Consider the following 22,199-nt stretch of genomic DNA (forward strand, 5'->3'; position numbering starts at 1 on the left):
GAAGCATATAAAACTCCTAATAGACATGACCAGAAAAGATTTTCACCATGACACATTGTAATCAAACTCACCACAGTAAAACATAAAGGAACAATTTTAAAATTTGCATGAGACGATTACCAAATTACTTTCAGATGATCTCCAATTATAGTTACAGCAAATCTCATAAGAATCCCTATAGGCTAGGAGAGAATGGCAAGATATATACTAAGTCTAAAGAGAAAAAATAGTCAACTCAGAATACTATACCCTGAAAAGCTCACATTTATGAATGAAGGTGAAATAAAAACCTTCCATAACAAACAGTAATTGAAAAATCTGTCACCAATCATCCAGCCCTACAAAAGATGTTTAAGTATGTGTTACACACAGAAACACAGAAACATGGTCATCCCTACTAAAGAGGGTAAAGGAAGGAAATCTCCCAGTAAAAATTCAAATGAAATTCAAAGTAAAAAATAGGAATATATTTGGAAAAATGGCAGGGAAACTCGTTACTTATCTGGTTACCTTGAATGTAAATCACCTCAATTCTCCAGTTAAAAGACACAGACTGGCTGAGTGGATTATAAAAGAAAAGCCATCTATTTGCTGTCTACAAGAAACACATCTCATTAACAAAGATGCACACAGAACAGCAGAAAAAAGAGTTGTTTTTTTTTTAAATTGACACATAATTGGCCCAACTAAGCAAAAAAGGAGAGAGAAGACCAAAATCAATAAAACTAGAGATTAAAAAATAAATCTAACAACAGAAATATAAAGAATCATCAGAAATTACTACAAAGAGCCATATGCCAACAAACCAGAAAACATAGAAGGAAGAAATGGATAGATTCCTGGACACATGCAAGGTACCAAAATTGAGTCATGAAGACATAGAAAACCTAAACAGACCAATAACCAAGAGGGAAATTAAATCAATAATAAGGGTCCTCCCAACAACAACAACAACAAAAAATTCCAGGGCCAGATGACTTCACTGCTGAATTCTTCCAGACATTTAAGGAATAACTAACTCCAATTCTTCTCAAGTTATTCAAAACAATTGAAACTGAGGGAATCCTCCAAATTTCTATGAAGCCAACATCAAATTAATTCTTAAACTTGAAAAAGATGCAACAGAGAAAGAGAATTACAGAACAATTTCCCTGATGAACCTAGATGCAAAAATTCTCAACTAAATTCTGTCCAGTTGAATCCAACAACACATCAGAAAGATCATCCTTCCAGACCAAGTGGGATTTAAGCAGAGATGACTCAACATTCGCAAATCAATCAATGATATATGTCACATTAAAGCAAACTGAAAAACAAAAACCATATGATTATCTCAATAGATAAAGAGAAAGCTTTTGATAAAACACAATATTCTTTCATGATGAAAACTCTATGGAAGTTGAATATAGACGAAATATTCCTCAACATAATCAAGGCAATTTATGATAAAGCCACCGCCAGTGGTCCTATTGAATGGCAAAAATTTGGAAACATTCCCACTGAGATCTGGTAACAGAAAAGGAAGCCCACTCTCACCATTGCCATTCAATACAGTCCTGGAAGTTTTAGCCAGAGCCATCAGGCAAGTAAAAGAAATCAAAGGGTTACAAATTGGGAATGAGGAAGTCCCTATTTGCAGATGACATGATTGTATTAATAGGGGATTGACAAGACTCCACCAAGAGAAAATTGGAAATCATAGAAGTGTTTGGTAAAATAGCAGGATATAAAATCAAAACACAAAAATCAACATCCTTTGTAAACACAGACTGAGACTGCAAACACAAGGCTGAGATTGAGCATCTAAAATTAATTCTATTTAAATAACTACAAAAAAATCAAGTATCTTGGAATAAATTTAACCAAGGTTATCAAAGATGTATGATGAGGAGTACAAAACATTAAAGAAAGAAATAGAAGATATAAAAAAATGGAAAAATCTTCTATGGTCATGAATTGGAAGAATCAATAGCATCAAAATGTCCATTCTTCCAAGAACAATTTATAGATTCAACGAGACACCAATCAAAATACCAAAGATCTTCTGTATATAAAGATAATTAAAAATGAATCTTAATGAAGAATGGGATGGGAGAGGGAGTAGGAGATGAGATGGTTTGTGAGTGGAAGGGTGGTTATGGGGGGAAAAACTACTATAATCCTAAAGTTGTACTTTCGAAATTTATATGTTTTAAATAAAATTTTTCTAAAAAATTACCAAAGACATTATACTCAGGTATAGAAAAAATGATATTGAAATTCATATGGAAACATAGGAGACCTCAAATGGCTAAAGCAATCTTAAACAACAACAAAACCAGAGCCATCACAATACCAGATTTCAAGACACACTACAAGGAAGTTATAATCAAAAAAGCCTGGTACTGGTACAGAAACAGATGGGTAGACTAATGGAACAGAATAGGAACACCGGAAATCAATCCAAGCATCTACAACTAACTTATATTTGTCCAAGTACCTAAACCCAATCCCTGGAGCAAGGATATTCTCTTCAACAAATCATGCTGGAAAATCTGGATTTCCACACGCAGAAATATGAAACAAGACTCCTAACTTACAACTTACAGATAAATCCACTCAAAATGGATTGATGATCTAAATCTATAACCCAGCAAAATCAAATTGGTAGAGAACATTGGGGAAACCCTGCAAGACATTGGCAGAGGCAATGAGTTGTTGGAAAAAAACCCAGAGGCATAGACAGGCAAAGCCAAAATTAAAAAGTGGGATTACATAAAATTGAGAAGTTTTTGTAGTGCAGAAGAAACACCCAGGAAAATGAAGAGGCAACTGACAGAATGGAGAAATTATTTGTAAACTATGCAACTGATGAAGGATTAATAACGAGAATATATAAAGAGGTCAAGAAACTCCACAAGAACAAAAACCCAGTTAAGAGATGGCTAAAGGACTTAAACAGACATTTTTCAAAAGAGGAAATCCAAATGGCCAACAGTTAAAGAAAAAATGCTCAGGATCACTAGTTGTCAGAGAAATGCAAATCAAAACCACAATGAGGTTTCACCTCACCCCAGTTAGAATGGCTTTCATACAGAAATCAACAAACAATAAACGCTAGAGAGTATGTGGGGAAAAAGTACCCTAATCCACTGTTGCTGGGAATGTAAACTGGTAAAGCTACTTTGGAAGACAATATGAGATACCTCAGAAATCTGGATATAGACCCACCATTTGACCCAGCCATCCCACTCCTGGGAATTTACAAAAGAGAGATGAATCAGTAAATGAAAGTGTTATCTGCAGCCCCATGCTTATTGCACCTCAATTCACAATAGCTAATACATGGAATCATCCTAAATACCTGTCAACTGAAGACTGGATAAAGAAATTATGGGATGTGTACCCTATGGAGTATTACACAGCAATTAGAAAAAATAAAGTCCTGTCATTTGCAACAAAATGGATGGATCTGGAAAACATCATACTTCGTGAAATAAAGCCAGTCCCAAAGGGACAAATACCATATGTTGTTCTCCCTGATCTGTGAGAATTAATAGAGTACCTAAAATGAAATCTGTACAAGTGAAATTGACACTTCATGAAGGGATGACTTGAGTGTCCCTTGTATTGTCTGTCAAGGTACAGTTTTTTGTTTGTTTTCTCAGTTTTTTATTTCTTCATACTATTTTTTGTACTCTTTACTTAACAGAGTTAATCCTATGAGTATAAAGTCAATTGAGAATGTATCTAATTTTAAAAATAAGATTGGGAAAAATAGAGGGAGGAGGAAGCTTGTAACTAAATCTGTATAATTCTGTATACATTCCTATGGACTTATATCTAAGGGTACAGTTTGAAAACTTGTCATGGAACTCCAAATCCCATTAAGCTCAGGGGTAAAAATGCAATCTTAAGCATTAAAGTGAGCATATTAAGTGTTTTTTTTTTTTTTTTTTTTTTTTTTTTTTGACAGGCAGAGTGGACAGTGAGAGAGAGAGACCGAGAGAAAGGTCTTCCTTTGCCGTTGGTTCACCCTCCAATGGCTGCTGTGGCCTGCGCGCTGCGGCCAGCTCACAGCGCTGATCCGAAGCTAGGAGCCTTGTGCTTCTCCTGGTCTCCCATGGGGTGCAGGGCCCAAGCACTTGGGCCATCCTCCACTGCGCTCCTGGGCCACAGCAGAGAGCTGGCCTGGAAGAGGGGCAACTGGGACAGAAACCGGTGCCCCACGGGGACTAGAACCGGTGTGCCAGTGCTACAGGTGGAGGATTAGCCTATTGAGAAGTGGTGTGGCGCCTGCGCATATTAAGTGTTAAAGTTATCATATAGATAGGGTTAATTGTTCAAGTGATCATATAAATAGGATCAAGAGTCTGGTAATAATAATAGAATTAAAAAGAAGAGAATGTTCCAAAATGGGAAGCAGTTCACACAGCAGAATCATAGAATGACAATTGCTTTAATTAAAACTCTAATCTCAGAATCAGCCCTTAAGTCTTCCTAGTCTGGCTGAAAAGCCCATGAGAGCTTTTCAGATATGGAAAACCAATACGCTGAGGCAAAAATGTGCTACATGAAGGATCTCTGTGATGGAGACCCCAGTGGAAAGAAGTGGCCTTCAAAGGATGTACTTTTCTCTAAAGGGAGGAGAGAATTTCCACTTCGCTTATTTGGCCTTGTCTAAATACTGACAGAGTTTGTATTCAGAAGGCTTCCATAGCATAGGCAGCTCATGTCAAGAGCCTCGGGTGGTCACTGACATCATACATAAGGGTGTTAATTGTTAAATTAACAACAGGAGTCACTGTGCACTAACTCCCTATGCAAGATCTCTGTCCTCAATGAAATATATTATGGAAGTTATAGTTATAAAAGTAGTTCTTGGCTGGCGCCATGGCTCAATAGGCTAATCCTCCACCTGCGGCACCGGCACACTGGGTTCTAGTCCCGGTTGGGGTGCCGGATTCTGTCCCGGTTGCCCCTCTTCCAGGCCAGCTCTCTGCTTTGGCCCGGGAGTGCAGTGGAGGATGGCACAAGTTCTTGGGCCCTGCACCCCATGGGAGACCAGGAGAAGCACCTGGCTCCTGGCTTCGGATCAGCGCGGTGCGCCAGCCACTGCGCGCCAGCCACGGCGGCCATTGGAGGGTGAACCAACAGCAAAAGGAAAGCCTTTCTCTCTGTCTCTCTCTCTCACTGTCCACTCTGCCTGTGGAAAAAAAAAAAAAGTAGTTCTCAAACAGTTCATTTTTGTGTGTGTGCTTGTACGTGCAAATTGTTAAAATCTTTACATAGTATACAGTTGGTCTTCTGTATACAAAGGTAATTGAAAATGAATTTTAATGTAGAATGAAGCTGGGAAGGAAGGAGGGAGGAGGAGGAGGGGTGGGAGTGTGGGTGGGTGGGCGGGTATGGTCAAAGAGTAACTATTTTCCTAAAGTTGTACTTATGAAATTTGTATTCCTTAATTACTTAGTTAAAAAAAAAAAGCTTCTCAATGCTTAAAAACAGCATGTTGATATATATTTTATTTTTTATTTTATTTATTTATTTGACAGGTAGAGTTACAGAGAGAGAGAGAGAGACAGAGAGAAAGGTCCTCCCTCCGCTGGTTCACTCCCCAATTGGCTGCTACAGCCGGAGCTACGCCGACCCAAAGCCAGGAGTCAGGTGCTTCCTCCTGGTCTCCCATGCAGGCGCAGGGCCTCAAGCACTTGGGTCATCCTCCACTGCCCTCCTGGGCCGCAGCAGACAGCTGGACTGGAAGAGGAGCAACTGGGACTAGAACCCGGCACCCATATGGGATGACAGCGCCGCAGGTGGAGGATTAACCTAGTGCACTACCACGCTGGTCCCAATATATATTTTAAATATATAAGACAAGCCGGCGCCGCGGCTCACTAGGCTAATCCTCCGCCTAGCGGCGCCGGCACACCGGGTTCTAGTCCCGGTCGGGGCGCCGGATTCTGTCCCGGTTGCCCCTCTTCCAGGCCAGCCCTCTGCTGTGGCCCGGGAGTGCAGTGGAGGATGGCCCAGGTGCTTGGGCCCTGCACCCCATGGGAGACCAGGAAAAGCACCTGGCTCCTGGCTCCTGCCATCGGATCAGCGCGGTGCGCCGGCCGCAGCGCGCCGGCCGCGGCGGCCATTGGAGGGTGAACCAACGGCAAAGGAAGACCTTTCTCTCTGTCTCTCTCTCTCACTGTCCACTCTGCCTGTCAAAAAAAAAAAAATATATATATATAAGACATTCAAAAAAAATTTTAAAAGATTTTATTTATTTATTTGAGAGGTAGAATTACAGGCAGTGAGAGGGAGAGACAGAACAAAAGGTCTTCTTTCCATTGGTTCACTCCCCAAATGGCCACAACAGCTGGAGAGCTATGCTGATCTGAAGCCAGGAACCAGGAGATTCTTCCCAGTCTCCCATGTGGTTGCAGGGGCCCAGGCACTTGTGCCATCTTCCACTGCTTTCCTAGGCCATAGCAGAGAGCTGGATTGGGAGAAGAGCAGCCGGGTCTAGAATGGCGCCCATAAGGGATGCCAGCGCTGCAGGCGGATTAACCTACTGCGCCATGGCGCTGGCCCCATAAACTCAAAATTTTTATAGTATTTGGAGTCTATCCATTTTAATTTGTATAGTAGTTTTATTTAAATGACATTAATAATGTACATATCATTTGCAACTTTTCATCCTCTGAAGAAAAATTCTAGGTATTTACTGCAACATATAAGAGGGGATGCCTAGTTTTCCAAAATTTTCCAGGGAACATAAAAAGAAAAAATAATGAAATGAGTGTAATAGAGAATGAACATTTTGCTTCCTGGAAAATTCTAGGTTTCTGAGAACAAAAAACAGAGCCCCAAGATTCTACCTTAGTCCAGTGTGTATCCTTAGATACACACTAGAAAGAGTACCCACATGTTTTATCCCCTCTGTAATTAAACTCAAGCAACAGATTTATATTTATACTTATAATTATTTCTCAAATGTTTTCCATATACTAAATAATGTGTTAGGTAGAAAATAGCAGCATGTGGCCTTGGCTTACAATATTCCCAATAAAATAAAATAGTAATTGGCTACAATAAAGCTTTTAGGTGTTATTCTAAATCTATATAAGTATTACCTGTTAATGTAAAACTTCATGTAGCCTGGAATTCAATAGCAGAAAGAATTGCAAGTAAATAAAACATCAATCTAGTTGATAAAATGCACAGAATAGGTCATGTTGAAGGGTTGATGAGAAATTAGCAATGTTAAAAAAAAAAGTTAAAAATATATATCCATGGCCAGCTTTTTGATCCCTACCTGGATCTCCAGCATCCTATACTAACACTGGTTCCAGTCCTGGCTGCTCCACTCCTAACCCAGATCCCAGCTAATATACCTGGAAGCAGTGGAAGATGACCAAAATAGCTGGGCTCCTGGCACCCACTTGGGAGACCCAGCTAGAGTTCCAAGCTCTGACTTCATCCTGGTTCAGTCTCAGCTATTGCAGCCATCTCTCCTCCCTCAACCCGTTCTCTTTCTCTCTCTCCCTCTATCTCTTCCTCTCTTTGCAACTCTGGTTTTCAAACAAATAAATAAAATAAATAAATCTTTAAAAGTCCAATTAGCGCCGGCGCCGCGGCTCACTAGGCTAATCCTCCGCCTAGCGGCGCCGGCACACCGGGTTCTAGTCCCGGTCGGGGCGCCGGATTCTGTCCCGGTTGCCCCTCTTCCAGGCCAGCCCTCTGCTGTGGCCAGGGAGTGCAGTGGAGGATGGCCCAGGTGCTTGGGCCCTGCACCCCATGGGAGACCAGGAAAAGCACCTGGCTCCTGGCTCCTGCCATCGGATCAGCGCGGTGCGCCGGCCGCAGCGCGCCGGCCGCGGCGGCCATTGGAGGGTGAACCAACAGCAAAGGAAGACCTTTCTCTCTGTCTCTCTCTCTCACTGTCCACTCTGCCTGTCAAAAAATAAAAAAAAATAAAAATAAAAAAAATAAAAGTCCAATTAGCATAGATATTTTAGTATTTATATATGTATATAATTGAAATAAAATATTGCTGTCATTGTGGTACTGAGGATTCAGCCACCACTTGGGGCACCCATGTCCCATACTGGAGTGCCTGAGATGGTGTTTCTTCTCTATTTCTAATTCAGTTTTCCACTAATGCCCTTGGGAGATAGCAGATGATGGCTAAAGTACTTGGGCGCTGCCAATCACATGGAATACCCAGATGGATTTCCAGGCTCCCAGTTCTGGGTTGGTCCAGCTGCTATAGTTGCAGGCATAGTTGCAGCAGATGGAACATGAAAGATATTCTTTCATTCACTCTGTTTTTCAAGTAAATAAAAATAAATTAAACAAACATTTAAGAATATAGTATTGGCTTTTTGCAAACCTAATATCTTCTTTTCATATTTCTATTAAATTTTTAAGTTACAGTGATTTGTCTGAACGTAAGCATTCTCAGAGAGTATGATTCTTTTTTATTTTATTTTTTTTAAGGATTTCTTTTTATGTTTTTGAAAGGAGAGTTACAGGGGCGGGGGGAAGGGGGGTTCTCCCATCCTCTGGTTCCTTCCTTAATGGCTGCAACAGCCGGAGCTGGGTTGATCTGAAACCAGGAGTCAGGAACTTTCTCTGAGTCTCCCTTGTGGATTCAGTGGGCCAATCAGTTGGGCCATCTCCACCCTGCCTTCTCAGGCCATTAGCAGGGAGTTGGATCAGAAATGGGACAGCAGGGACAAGAACCGGCACCAATATGGGATGCTGGCACTACAGACAGTGGCTTAACCTGCTCAGGCCACAACACTGGCCCCAAGAGCATAATTCCTTTCAGGGATACAGTTTTTCATCTTTTTTTATACTAATACTTTTAAGCACAACATAATTCAAGTACTTATCTCCTTTTCTACAATTTATCCTTACTTTAATCTCCTTCTCTAAGTCTGTATATGAGAATAATCATTGCATTTATATTCTTCAGAATGCATAATTTTAGAAGGTAATAATGCTCTCCTAACAGGAAATTGTATTTTATAATGTCTTTTTCTGACATCCTACTTTAAAGTTAAGAAAGAATAATTGTAGTCATTCAGAGAGATGTACACTCAGTTTTTTGAACAGGACAAACTGGCCGGAATTTATAGGGTCGTGGTAGACTTATGGGTTATAGATCTCTCTTTTCCCTCTGAGGAAAGCAGCATAAGACCCTCTATATTTTGTTTAATGTCCCTACTTCCCAACTATTTGCTCCTCTAAATAAGCAACTCCTCTTGTGGGCGAGCAGAACCCAGATATAAAGGCTGATGCTCCAGGAGATTATAGCAGCTACACATCAACGACAGAGGAAGAAACTCCCCTACTCCCGTACTTAGAACAAAACAAATTACATTTTCCTATGGTCGCATTTTTGAATTGTCCTAAAGCTATGCCGGATGGAAAGGCTGTCCTAGTAAGTTTAAACTTAGTTCTTTCATTGTGTGTTTTTCTTACGTTATTGAAATCCGCAGAGGCTCTTTGCAGTCAGAGTGAATGAGGAAGAGCCAGGACATTTCAGCATCATACATATTCAAGACTTTCGGATTAGGCCGTTCAGAAGGTTGTGTCGCGTCATGGGGAGTAAGATAGATGGACGTGTTTGTGTGCCAGAGCTCCTATTGCATCCATCTTTGCTGGCAGCGTCACCAGTTTACACCAGGCTGAACATTAAGTGTCTGAAAAATACGGTGTATGAAAAAAGGAGGGTGACCAAACTTGTTAAAATTCATAGCCACAGACTACTGGTTATTAGGTAGACCCTAGTAACATTGTCAAGTAGATGCATTTATCCTGGATCTTCCTCGAAATAAGTCTAGATCAAAGCTCAGTTCCATAAAGGCATTGCTGCACATGGCTCCCAGACTGTACGAGGAACCTAACAGCCTTCCGCCTTCTTGAGAGATCCGCGGAGATGGCTGAACAAGTTCCTGAGCAGATACACGATGGGCGTGCTGGTTTGCACTGCGAAAGACGAGGACAAGGAGATCTGTTAAATGATCCTGAGGGCCACTTCTCCAGGTCATTGGAATCGTGGTGAGCTCCGGTGCCCACTGCCTCAGGCAACTTTAGCATTTTATGTTGCTAAGAGCTCATTTTTCTCAAGGCAAGCAAATTGGAACTAGAATGTCACAAAAAATCGTGAGTAAAACTGGAACCTGATGTAAGTGGCCAAAGAAAGCAATGGATTAGATTTTGATGCAACATTAAGAATAATTAAAAGAGCCTCTGAGACAAGACACCTGAGAGCCAACTATTTGGTATAGTTCTTCTTGAACCAAGAATTCTCTCTGTGTTGTTATATTTATACCTATGTGTAAGATTGAATAAGTAATTGAGAAGCATATGACCAGTGAGTTGTTAGGTCTAATATATTCCTGACTCTTATCTCTGCAGTTTTTATATGTTCCCTGTTCCAAGATCATAAGAACTAACCTGCTAGTTGAATTAATATGGCAGAGTATGTATTTTCATTTAGAAAGAGTCTATAGAAAAAAAAATTAAAAACAGGGCCAGAACAGAAAACTTACCTGTGGTTCTCAACTCTGTGTGTCATATTGAAGTGGTTTTTTCATGAAAATTGCATTGCTTTTGAAAGACAAAAATATAATTTAAATTAGTTTAATGAAAAATATACCTAATTTGTTGCAAAGAATAAAAGATAGAAGATCTGACTACAGGGATGGTTTGAAACAAATTTTGTGTTATATTACACAAAAGACCATCATTTTTTGGCCCTGTCTTCCTTCCTTTATTTCTTTTCTTTTATTCCCAGTAGGCTTATCTTACTAGGGGAAGTTACAGTCACCAGAAACTTGATGGCAGAATTATTTTACCTTAGTGACTCAGGACTGAAGTCTGTACTCTCTCCCAAATGTTTCTGTAAAAGCATCGTAGTGTATAGTCTTTGATCTAGACATTGAGCCTAGAGTAACTCTAGGGTTGTTGAGTAACATACCACATTGGAACAAATCAGTTGGGAGAAGAATTGGATCATGCATTTTGTGTAGGCCTAGTGATGGGCCCACCTTTGGAAGCAGAGTGGGTGACATCACCTAAGCTAATTATTGAGATTGAAAAAGACTGGCTTTTGAAACTACAAGAGGGATAGTGTTACAATAACAGATTTTAACTGGAAAGCCACAATGTTTACAATGTCCAATTTTTGGTTTTAATTTGGAACCCAAATTTACCTCCTACCTCAGATTTAGTAAATCAGAAGCAAGCTCAGGGGTCAAGCCTTAAACAGCTGTATTTAAAAAATCTCCACAATGTATCCTTAACTCACAACTTGGTGAGAGCCACTGTAATCCAAATGAATAATTATAAAAATAGGGTATTTTATGCATTGTGAGGCCAAGAAGGAGAGCAGTTAAAGATAAGTGAATCACTGCAGATTCTGTTTGCACATGGTAAGTGCTGTGTGCAAATTTACTAATAAAAAACAAAACCATGAATGATTAAATATAAACTAAGCTAATAGCACTGTTACTTTGTCATGGACTATTACTAGCATACTCACTCGTCATCCGAACTTGTCAGAATTTTCAGGGTAACCGAGATATGCTTCAATGAACACAATGAAGAGGTATTTGTGTTGATTGCCTTGCACTCTGAATCTGCTGTGGTTCTGTCAACCCCACCAGTTCTGTTTCCACATCTGTAACACATGGATGCTTGATTTCCTAATGGGCATTTTCTTCCCAGCAATATTTTATGAACCCATGATTTAATTTTGATGTCCTGCATTAATAATTTATCCAGAGTTTTATCTGGAATAGACCTTTGCAACTCAAAGTGTGGCCCATGGACCAGCAGCTCTAGCATCATCTTGAGCTATTTAGAAATGTAGGAGCTAGCTCCATCTAAACCAAATGAATCAGAATCTGCATTTTTAAGGAGATCCCTAGGTGACAGATTTCTGCATTAAAATTTGTGAAACAGTGATCTAGACAGCAGTTGCTACTATGCCTGATAGCATATTTGAATTGTAGATCTGTAAAAATTCCCTCATCATGAGAAACTGCTTGATTACATCTGGGCTATAGCTCAGAAGAATGCTTTAAAATCTTGCCACCTGACTCTGATGTACAGCCACATTGATCTTGTCTAGTATAGCATCAAATATGAAGCAAAAAATCAAAACCTCACCTAAATCTTTAAACTCTACCAGCGATTATCTTACAAAAGGTATTATTTGTTTCATTTCCACCTCTGGTTTATTTACATGTGGGAAATGCTATTTCATTTTATAGATGGATACAGTAAAACTCAAAGAGAGGAAATGCATTAGGTTGAGGTTTAGATTCTACAGAAAAAAATGAAATTAGATAGGTATTGTCTTTTTATACTTCCTTGAAATTATTTTAGGGGTCATTTATATGCAATGTCGAGATGATTATTTTTCCTGAAAAACTTTAATGTATCTTAGTAAGGAATTAAAAATAACAAAATAAAAGTTCAAAATATGTTTTCAGTGTATGAACTATGATATTCCAAAAGGATAGTGTCATCAATATCTGTCTATCACTATGTCTGGAGGGTCTCCACTTAATTACAAAGATAGATTGTATGACACGAAGAAAAAGGTATCTCATTATATTCCTTTCTTGTACTATATAATTCACCCATTAAAATGTTCACTCAGGTTTTTTTAAAAAAATTAAAAATTAAAAAATGTGTTTACTAAGAGATAGATCACAGAGACAGGCAGAGAGAGAGAGCTCCCATCTGCTGGTTCACTCCCCAGATGTTCACAATGGCTGAGACTGGGACAGCCTCAAGCTGGATCAGGGAATGCATCCAGGGCTCCCTTGTGGGTGGCAGAAACCCAGCTACTTGAGATATGCAGATGCGTCCCATGGTCCATGTCAGCAGGGAACTGAAATCAGGAGCTGGATTCAAATCCAGGTGCTTCAATCTGGGATGTAAGCCTCTTAACAGACATCTTAACCCCCGGGGTAAACCTCGTCTCTGTACACTCTTTGCTAATGATGAGCAGTGAATTTCTCCAAAAATGTTTTTTTAATTTTTTAAAAAGATTCATTTATTTATTTGAAAGGCAGTGATGGAGAGAGAGAGAGAGAGAGAGAGAGAGAGAGAGAGAGAAAGGGCTCCTCCATCTGCTGGTTTACTCCCTAGATGGCCCCAACTGCCAGGGTTGGGCCAAGCCAAGGCCAGGAGTCAGGAGCCTCTTCTGGGTCTCCCACATGCATGCAGGGGCCCAAGCACTCAGACCATCCTCTGCTGCCTGCTTAGGCACATCAGCAGAGAGCTAGATCAGAATTGGATCAGCCAGGACTTGAACTGGTGCTCACACTGGATGCTGACACTCAGGCAGATGCTTAACTTCTATGCACCACAGTGCGAGCCCCCCAAAATTTCGATTTAATGCAATAAAAAGTATTTAAAAAGTTAAATAACTACACATAATTTATCTTATTGACCTTAAAGATTAAAAATTCAGTAAAATATTTTCCCTTAGCCTTACTTAATTAGCCACTAAATAACTAGATTTGCTCAGTTACCTTGATTAATCTTTTATGTTCTAATAACAATTGGCAGAATCTTATCAATAGACATTCTGTGTTCAAATGAATAATTTAAATTTTGTATTATCTGGTTCTTGCAAAATATCTAGAGAAAGCATAATGATAAAAGGCATTCTTGGAAATCCATAACTCATAATAATTTAATAAAATGGGTTTTCATCCTAAATCAAGATGGTTGCTTTGGTAATAGATATTATCCTTTTAACTTATTGAGTCTGTCATTTAAAATCTAGAATTGATATAATTTGGAATTTATTAAGAGTGTGGTCATATTGATAAAGACAATCATATACTTTAAAGTGGCCATGGCCATGTAAATCTTAGAAAAAATTATCAACTATCTAATCAACAATAAGCTTCATTATTGAATTGATAAAAGAATCTCATAAATAAAGCATATGTAATGTGATTAAAAAGAACTTAGAAAACCCACAGTGCAAAATAAGGAACTTGTTTTTCACTTTTTGGTCCTACTGGTTTTTGCTATGATCACTGTTCTTACTTTTAGTACCCATATAAAACCTCTGTTCACAAATTACATATGAAAATTGAGCTCAGAGACTCCTGGAAAAATCAATTAGCTCCATGATTACCATTGGCATCACCATAGGCCATAGGCCATAGCTCCGGTAATTTTTTTTTTTTGACAGAATTAGGCTAAAGAGGAACAAGAAGAATCAAGACTGTGAAATGAGTGCTAGTGTTAGAGACATCATCTCCTGGGCAATTATAAGTTCCTATGTGACGTGCTAAACTGAAAACCAGAAAATTTTCCATTTTCTGGAATTCTCTCTTTTCTGTCCGCTCAAATATCCAGCACAGATATACTAACCAAATGCCTGAATTTCCTAATTTCTACATATACAATACCATAAATATTTACGAGTGTTGTTAAATAAAATAAATTAAAGCTTATCACTCAAATATCCTGGTCATTAATAGGAAGTGCTAGAAAAATATAACAGTACTAAACCGGTTAAACAAAAGGAATAGAAATTGTGAGGCCTTTCTTTATGTAGGCTTAGTAATATATTCCATTTTTGTTTAGTCAAAATGTTTCTCTGTTGAAGTGAATGTGATATTTCATTACCAATATTCATGATTTACTTTTTTCCTTATATAAGCATCTAAATAAGTTTAGAAACAAAAATATATTTAAAACATACATTATGGCTGGCGCCATGGCTCACTTGGCTAATCCTCCACTTGCAGTGCCGACATCCTGGGTCTAGTCCCAGTTGTGTACTAGTCCAGGGTTGCTCCTCTTCCAGTCCAGTTCCCGGCTGTGGCCCAGGAGGGCAGTGGAGGATGGCCGAAGTGCTTGGGCCCTGCATGCGCATGGGAGACCAGGAGAAGCACCTGGCTCCTGGCTTCGGATAGGTGCAGCGCGGGCCGTGGCGGCCATTGAGGGGTGAACCAACGGAAAAAGGAAGACCTTTCTCTCTGTCTCTCTCTCTCTCTCACTGTCTAACTCTGCCTGTCAAAAAAAACCCCACATACTTTATGACTATTATCTAACTTTTCATTGTCTCAGAAAAATATATGAAAAAAGCTGTGCAATATGAAAAAACTTTTAAATGAATGTTGTAGTTTATAAATAATCTTCAGATACATTATTTTGTTTCCATAAAAACCCTGCAACTTTTTCCAGCACTTCCCATAGAAAGTAAAAAAAAATATTTAGAAATGCAGCATTTTACTTTCTCAACATTTTAAAATTTTGGTCATTTTAGTACTTATATTAAAGCAACGGGTAAGAAATGACTCATCACAACCTTCTTTAAGCTGCAAGATTTGGCAACGTAGGGTTATTCCTAAGTGTGCTTTTCATGCACTTTGTATTTTTTAAGTGATTTATACATGTCAATTATCATTTTGGTATTGGAAGTTTAAGATGAAATAATGTACAGTGAAGAAGAAATGGGTAATAAAAATAAAAGACAATAGTCAATATTCACATGAAGCTTACTTGGCCCATAGTGCTGCCCGACATCCTTTATATTTTAACCTATTTTAGTAAGCTTATATGGTAATTACTATTATTAACCTAATTTTGTGGATGAGAAAATGGAATTCTCACAGCAAGTGAGTACAAGAATCAGAACTGAATTAGGCAGATTGATTTCAGTATTAATTATTTGCAACACTAAGCTGAAGTTTAGTGCGTGTCAGAGATGAAAATATGTTATATAGATCTTTTAATAGCTTATCTGTGTCTACATGTTCCTATCAAAGTGTATAACATATTAATTATATTAGAATATTCAAGATTTATGACATCATAAGAACTATTTAAATAATCATTAAGTATCATTAATATCCTAAAATAATGAATAATCTAAAAATACAACTAATTTTATTTATTCTCAGCATCATAATAAATCATTATACCTTCTCTGTTTTCCAGCAGTTCACAACTCTCACGTTGTTTGACATTGTACTTTAAAAAAAAAAACAGTATGATCAACTAGGGTATATTTTATTGTCATCTTGATTGAATAATAAAGCATAAAAGCCAGAGTTCATATTATTTGAGTTCATTAAGTGAAATAAAGTTGCATTAAAACCTGGCATAACAGATTTCTGGGAACTTCAAGTTTTCCGTTTTAGAGTGAGACGAATAACAACACAAATTTAAGAACAGACATCTACTCTTCATTTTTCATCTTCACTCATACCTCCCCACAAGAAGCCGGAGGAGCTGTGTGAAATCAAGAGTAGTAAAAGAAGTGACAAGCATACCTTCCACAACCTGGGGAAGTAAATTCTCTTAAATTCTTCTGTGCATTGATACTGCTATGGACACAGTAAACATTAGCAAAGGGCTAACTCATTCTTATGATGGAAGGCTCCTAATGAATTAATAAACTAAAAGGATTTCCTTCACTACCTGCTAGTACACTGAAATATTTATCACTCTTTCTCCATGTAATTCTTCCCTTCTTCAATTCTCAAAATCTAAATTCATACTTTTAGGGACTGTGGGAAGCCTACCACATGGGTTGAGATACTTTGACCTCTGCATCATCTAAGCCACTTAGCATCTGGTGCTAAGCTTTAACACCTTTTCAGAGACATTGGAATTTTGCCTAACAGTAAGACACATATTTGGTGGTGAAAAAATGACTGCCTTGATCTTCTTTGTGCCTTATATACAGGTTTGCTTCAGGTTTAATGAACTGGACCTTAAAAAGTGGCACCATTTTTAATGCTATGCTGTTAGTCATTATTGTCATGTTATACAATGTGGAGGCATTCACTGCTCTATGGAAATTATTTCAAAAATAGAAGGTAGCATTAATATGACACAGGAGACTTTTTTATTTGAAATTCATTGAAAACCATAGCAATAAATCTCTACCCTTGATGACTTGAATATATGATTGATATAGTCACATAATTTATTTTTGACAGAGAGACAGAGATGTTTCATCAATTGGTTCACTTCCCATATGCCTACAATATCCAAGACTGGGCCAGGCTGAAGCCAGAAGCCCAGAACTCAGTCTAGACTTGAATCTTGTATATTTGCTTTCTCAGTTGTATACAAATTGTTCTTGGTTGGAAAGAGCAATTAAAATAATAATCAAGTATCATCTACTTATGAGAAAACCAACTTTCTGAGTATAAAGCCATAATATGTTGTTACTCAATTGGACACAAGGCTGAGTGGTCATCTTTCCTGGCTGAAGTGTGAGGAGACAGAATTGGAACACTGTGCAGGGGCTTCACTGGATTCTTCTGACCTCTAATATCCACAGACAGTGTCACCAGTGACACAATCAAATCCCAAAGAAAATGTGATGTTGCAAGAAAATATGCAGTGATATTTAATTTTTTCTTAAATTTGAATGCTCAGAAATGAATTTCTTCTGCCTTCTATGAGCAAAGTAATGTAGGTGTGTGTAGGCCTTTACTAGATTATCTGTGGTAGTTTACACTTGTCCCTATAGAAATATAAAAGACTTAAAGCAACCTTGCAGCTAAAATTTGCTTGATGATATTCTTGCAGGGAAAAATAAAATAAAAGTTTCAGTAAGTCATCATTCTTTTGTTCACTCCATTCTGTGTAGCTCTTACTGTGTGTATCTTTTAACAAATGTGTGGCTTCCCCTTCCAAGTGTGAGTCCTCCCTGAATACTGTGGCTGCCATAGCTTGTATAAGGCTAAAGAAACAGGTAAATGAAAAAATTGGGACATAATTCTTGAGACTGGCCTGATTACAGAACTAGGCGAGGTCTACCCTTAGTCACAGAGTAAAAAGTAAATACTTTGACATGTATTGTTTCTTTTTTCAGATTAATTCTCCTTTACCTTTCTTTATTTTCATTTTTGTCAAAGTAGAACATATTACGAAGTGTATCCAACATGCAAGTATTTCCCTTCCACTTCAGAGTTTCTCCTCTTTTGTACATTTGAGTTAAAGACATTAACATGTTTCCCCCATCTTTTCCATTTTCCTGAATGCTTTTCTTTTTTTTAAACTTTTATTTAATGAATATAAATTTCCAAAGTACAGCTTATGGATTACAATGGCTCCCCTCCCCATAACTTCCCTCCCACCCGCAACCCTCCCCTTTCCCTCTCCCTCCCCCCTTCCATTCACATCAAGATTCATTTTCAATTCTCTTTATATACAGAAGATCAGTTTAGCATATATTAAGTAAATATTTCAACAGTTTGCACCCACATAGAAACACAAAGTGAAAAATACTGTTTGAGTACTAGTTATAGCATTAAATCACAATGTACAGCACATTAAGGACAGAGATCCTACATGAGGAGTAAGTGCACATAGGATTAGAAGGCCTTTTTAGTGAATGATTTTCTTAATACCAGTCTGTTTGGAATGTGTTTTCTTCATTATTTTCTCTCCTGGGTGGACCCTTGCTCATTTCAGTTCTGATCACTATCCAGTGTTCAGTACCTTTGATGGGTCAGGCTTCATGAACCACAGATAAGGGGAGCTAAGTGGAGTCTGCTCTTCCTTCTTCATCTGTTCTCCGATGAGTAAACTTCCATCTGTGGGCCACTGTGGACTATGTAGTCCAATAGTCACCACTGAGTAGTATATTTCTCCATTTCCCCAAATCTATATTAGGCTTATCTATACAAGATGGTTTGTAGCATAGACTCCTCAGAGGATCCTTTTTTCATTTTTCTGGCAGGTGTCTGCCTGATACACACACACACACACACACACACAGCTCTAAGGGAACAACATTACTCTAAATGACAATTTAAAGGAATTCTCACATCTCAGTGAATGCAGTATTCCATATAATAGTTTAATTTTGAATATGGCATCCCATCTCTGTATTCAAAGTAATACCTACTTAGAGTAAGAGGTTATCTCTTTAAAGTGATGCCTTTAGCATATCCAAAAAACCACTGTAAATATTTAACATTTTATTTTATGGGCCTGAGTTATAAAATGTACCAGTCTCCTCTACAGCTTTTGTTCATTTGGATATGAGGGTGGAAGCAGAACAGTATTGGCAGGGGAGAACTTCAAATTAGTTTTTTTCAGTTTATTTGAAAAAGATTTAACCCTGTGGATGACCTAAGGTTTTTGAAAAGCTAATTTGCTCTGCTTGGGACTAGACCCGAATCATCAAGTAGTGTAATGTGAGCTGCATATATAATTTAACATTTTTCTAGTAGCCACATAAAAATAAGTAAAAGAAAAAATATGAAATTAATTTTAATAAAATGTCTTAACACAATGTATTATCAATCAGGTATCAAACAGAGAAGCAGAACCAATAGGATATTATGCAGACACATTTATATGTTAAAAATGTATTACGAACGATTGACTTATGTGAGTTTGGAGACTGGCTAAATAAGCTTGAACCCATAGGACAACAGTCAGGAAGGGAAGATCATGGGCAAGCCTCAGCCCATGGGCATGGACCAAAACTGTCATCCACAGGCAGAATTTTTTCCTTTTGCCTGGGAAAATTCAAGTCTGCTTTTAAAGATTTCCTGTGCAGTCAGACAAGCCAGCTCAGAGTATCCAGAATTATATTGCTGCTTTTTTTTTAAAAAAAGGTTTATTTTATTTATTTTAAAGACAGAGTTACAGTAAGAGGTAGAGACAGAGAGAGAGGTCTTCCATCTGCTGGTTCACTCCCCAGATAACCGCAATGACCGGAGCTGTGCAGATCTGAAGCCAGGAGCCAGGAGCTTCTTCCAGGTCTCCCAAATGGGTCCAGGGGCCCAAGCACTTGGGCCATCTTCCACTGCTATCCCAGGACATAGCAGGGAGCTGGATTGGAAGTGTAGCGGTGGGACTAGAACCAGTGCGCACTTGGGATGCCAGCACTTCAGGCCAGGGCTTTAACCCGCAGCTCCACAGTGCTGGCCACTATTTCTCCTGAAAATCAATTGATTGTGGATTTTAATTGCATTGGTCAAATAGCTCTAATTAACTCCAAAGTGTTCATATGAATAACTGGAAATAACAATGCAGTCAATATGACTCTTCAATAAAACCATCACACTTAAAAATTCCACAGTAATATTATGTCAAAATATAATTATTGAGATACATCTTTTTTATACTAAATCATCATTAGCTAATGCACCCTTTATACATACAGCACATTTTAGTAAAAAATGACCACATATCATTTGTCTAATATGCACACATGCCTAGCGGCTATTGTATTGGACAATAGAGACCTAGGTAGTGACGAACAGTGATTGTGTATCTTTAGAGCTGTGGTTCTCAACAAGGATTCATTTTACCCTACAAGGGACATTTGGCAATATTTGAAGTCATTTTTCATTGTCATGACATGGGGGTTACTGACACCTTAATATTTAGAGGTCAACCATGCTGCTAAAACTCAACTGCATAGAATATCCTGCATCCCCTCCCCAATACTGATTCACCCAATCCAAAGTGTCCATAGTCCTAAGGTGGAAACTGCTGTGCAGTAGAAATTGGAGGTGTTAAGGGCAGAGATACACAAAACGGTGAAAGAGGCAGGGAGATGGAAGTTTCCTGTGCTCTCTGGAGCGCTTTCCTTGTACCTGAGGGGTTTTGTCAGTGAGGCGAACATGCACCTGACCTCCTTCATATCTCTGTGACCATATGCAAAGTCAGGGATGTGACAAAAGTAGAAGAATGAACCTCTAAATAGCCCAACAACTGATTTAAGGAGCAAATGAGGGAGAGAAGTCTTCACAGTGACATATATGTTTTTTTCAGTGGGTGAATGAAAGTCCAGTCAATAGCTGTATTTCTGAAGATGTCTGGGGTTTTCTTATGGTTGATCTTGATTTAGTAGACTTCCAGAAAAATCACAAAAATGCAAATGCAGATTTACAAATGAAGAATTGAAAATGTGTACAGTAATTAGCAGCATCTCAGACCATCTGTGGAATAAAGTTGTGATAAGTAAATAAGTAAACTTCATTAGCATTTTCTCTAAGCAAAGCTATGATATTTAAGATTAAGTCACTTTTCAGAGGTAGTAATCATATTTATAAACTCTAACCTCAAATTTTCTTTCCAAATTAACTGCAAATTCAAAATTGACTTCATTTTCTAAGGCTTGGCAATGTATGTATACTGAAGCTAGCAGCAAATTGAGCGTGTTTCTTAAAACCTGATATTTAGGAAAAAACGTACAAATAACTTATTCAAAAAAATGTGTCATATCTACTTGTAGTAATTATTGGTTAAATGCAATGCCAAATGCTGATTATAAACATAGCTTACAGTCAATACTCTTGAGAAATATTTCCTAGTAGATGGTTGTTACAGTTCATTTCACAAATTCTTAATTTAATACATTAAAGTAAATCTTACTAAATCTAAATGACATTCTTATGAACGATTCTTAATTTGTATTGAGAGTAATTGAAATAAAACATAATTATAGTTTGTGATCAGTTTTAGTACTGAAATTGGTGACAACATCTCTGTCAATATACATTTTTAAGCTTTTCAATAACTTTGATTTTCAGATTGCTTTCATTTTTTCTGATTTCAGTAAATAATGATATATGTAACAATATATTACAGACTCTTTCCTTTTAAAAATCAATACGATTTTTCATACAATCCTTTAGATTTTGTGATGCAATCTCAAAGTTTATATCATAGCTATGGTTTAAATATCATATGTTTCAGAGATTTTTAAATCATAAATTATATTTTTCCCTAGACATACACAAAGAAAAGATTGAAAAACAGGAAAAACCTGAGAGGAAAATACCAACTAAAGGTAAATGTCTTATTTTTAAGTTTATTATTAATATTTAAAAGACATAATTGATGCATGTTGATGTGGGAGGAAGAAAAATTTTTTAGAGATTTTGTTTAAAAATTTTTGATATTGTTGAAAAATACATTTCCCCTCAGCTGACTTCTTGTATGAATATATAAATAGTATTTAATGATTGGACTCAACAACTTTAGAGCTGTGGTTTGACCATGGTCAAAAATATTTGACCATCTTTAAATTATTTATAAGTTTTTACTTACTATTTTTTGATTTAGTGAGAAAAATGGCTTTACTCATTTTAATAAGATGCATATATGTCAGAGTTAAATTTTCTTTTAATATGAATTTCCCATAGGGTACAGTGTTTTTACAATCTTCAGTGTGGAAATGCAGTCATATTATCTGA

At 37.8% G+C, this 22,199-nt stretch overlaps 1 protein-coding gene across 1 annotated transcript in view; it reads left to right on the forward strand.

The window, feature by feature from the left end:
- Positions 1-22,199, forward strand: part of TRDN (triadin) — a gene marked incomplete at its 5' end in the record, with an annotated part of 426,652 nt that overhangs the window by 82,375 nt on the left and 322,078 nt on the right. The window contains 1 exon segment of the mRNA NM_001082743.1: positions 21,734-21,793. Within this exon segment, the coding sequence (NP_001076212.1) occupies positions 21,734-21,793 (60 nt within the window).

The sequence above is a fragment of the Oryctolagus cuniculus genome, chromosome 5, assembly GCF_051225735.1.
Source record: "Oryctolagus cuniculus isolate XC-2025 breed Fujian yellow rabbit chromosome 5, ASM5122573v1, whole genome shotgun sequence".
NCBI lineage: Eukaryota > Metazoa > Chordata > Mammalia > Lagomorpha > Leporidae > Oryctolagus > Oryctolagus cuniculus.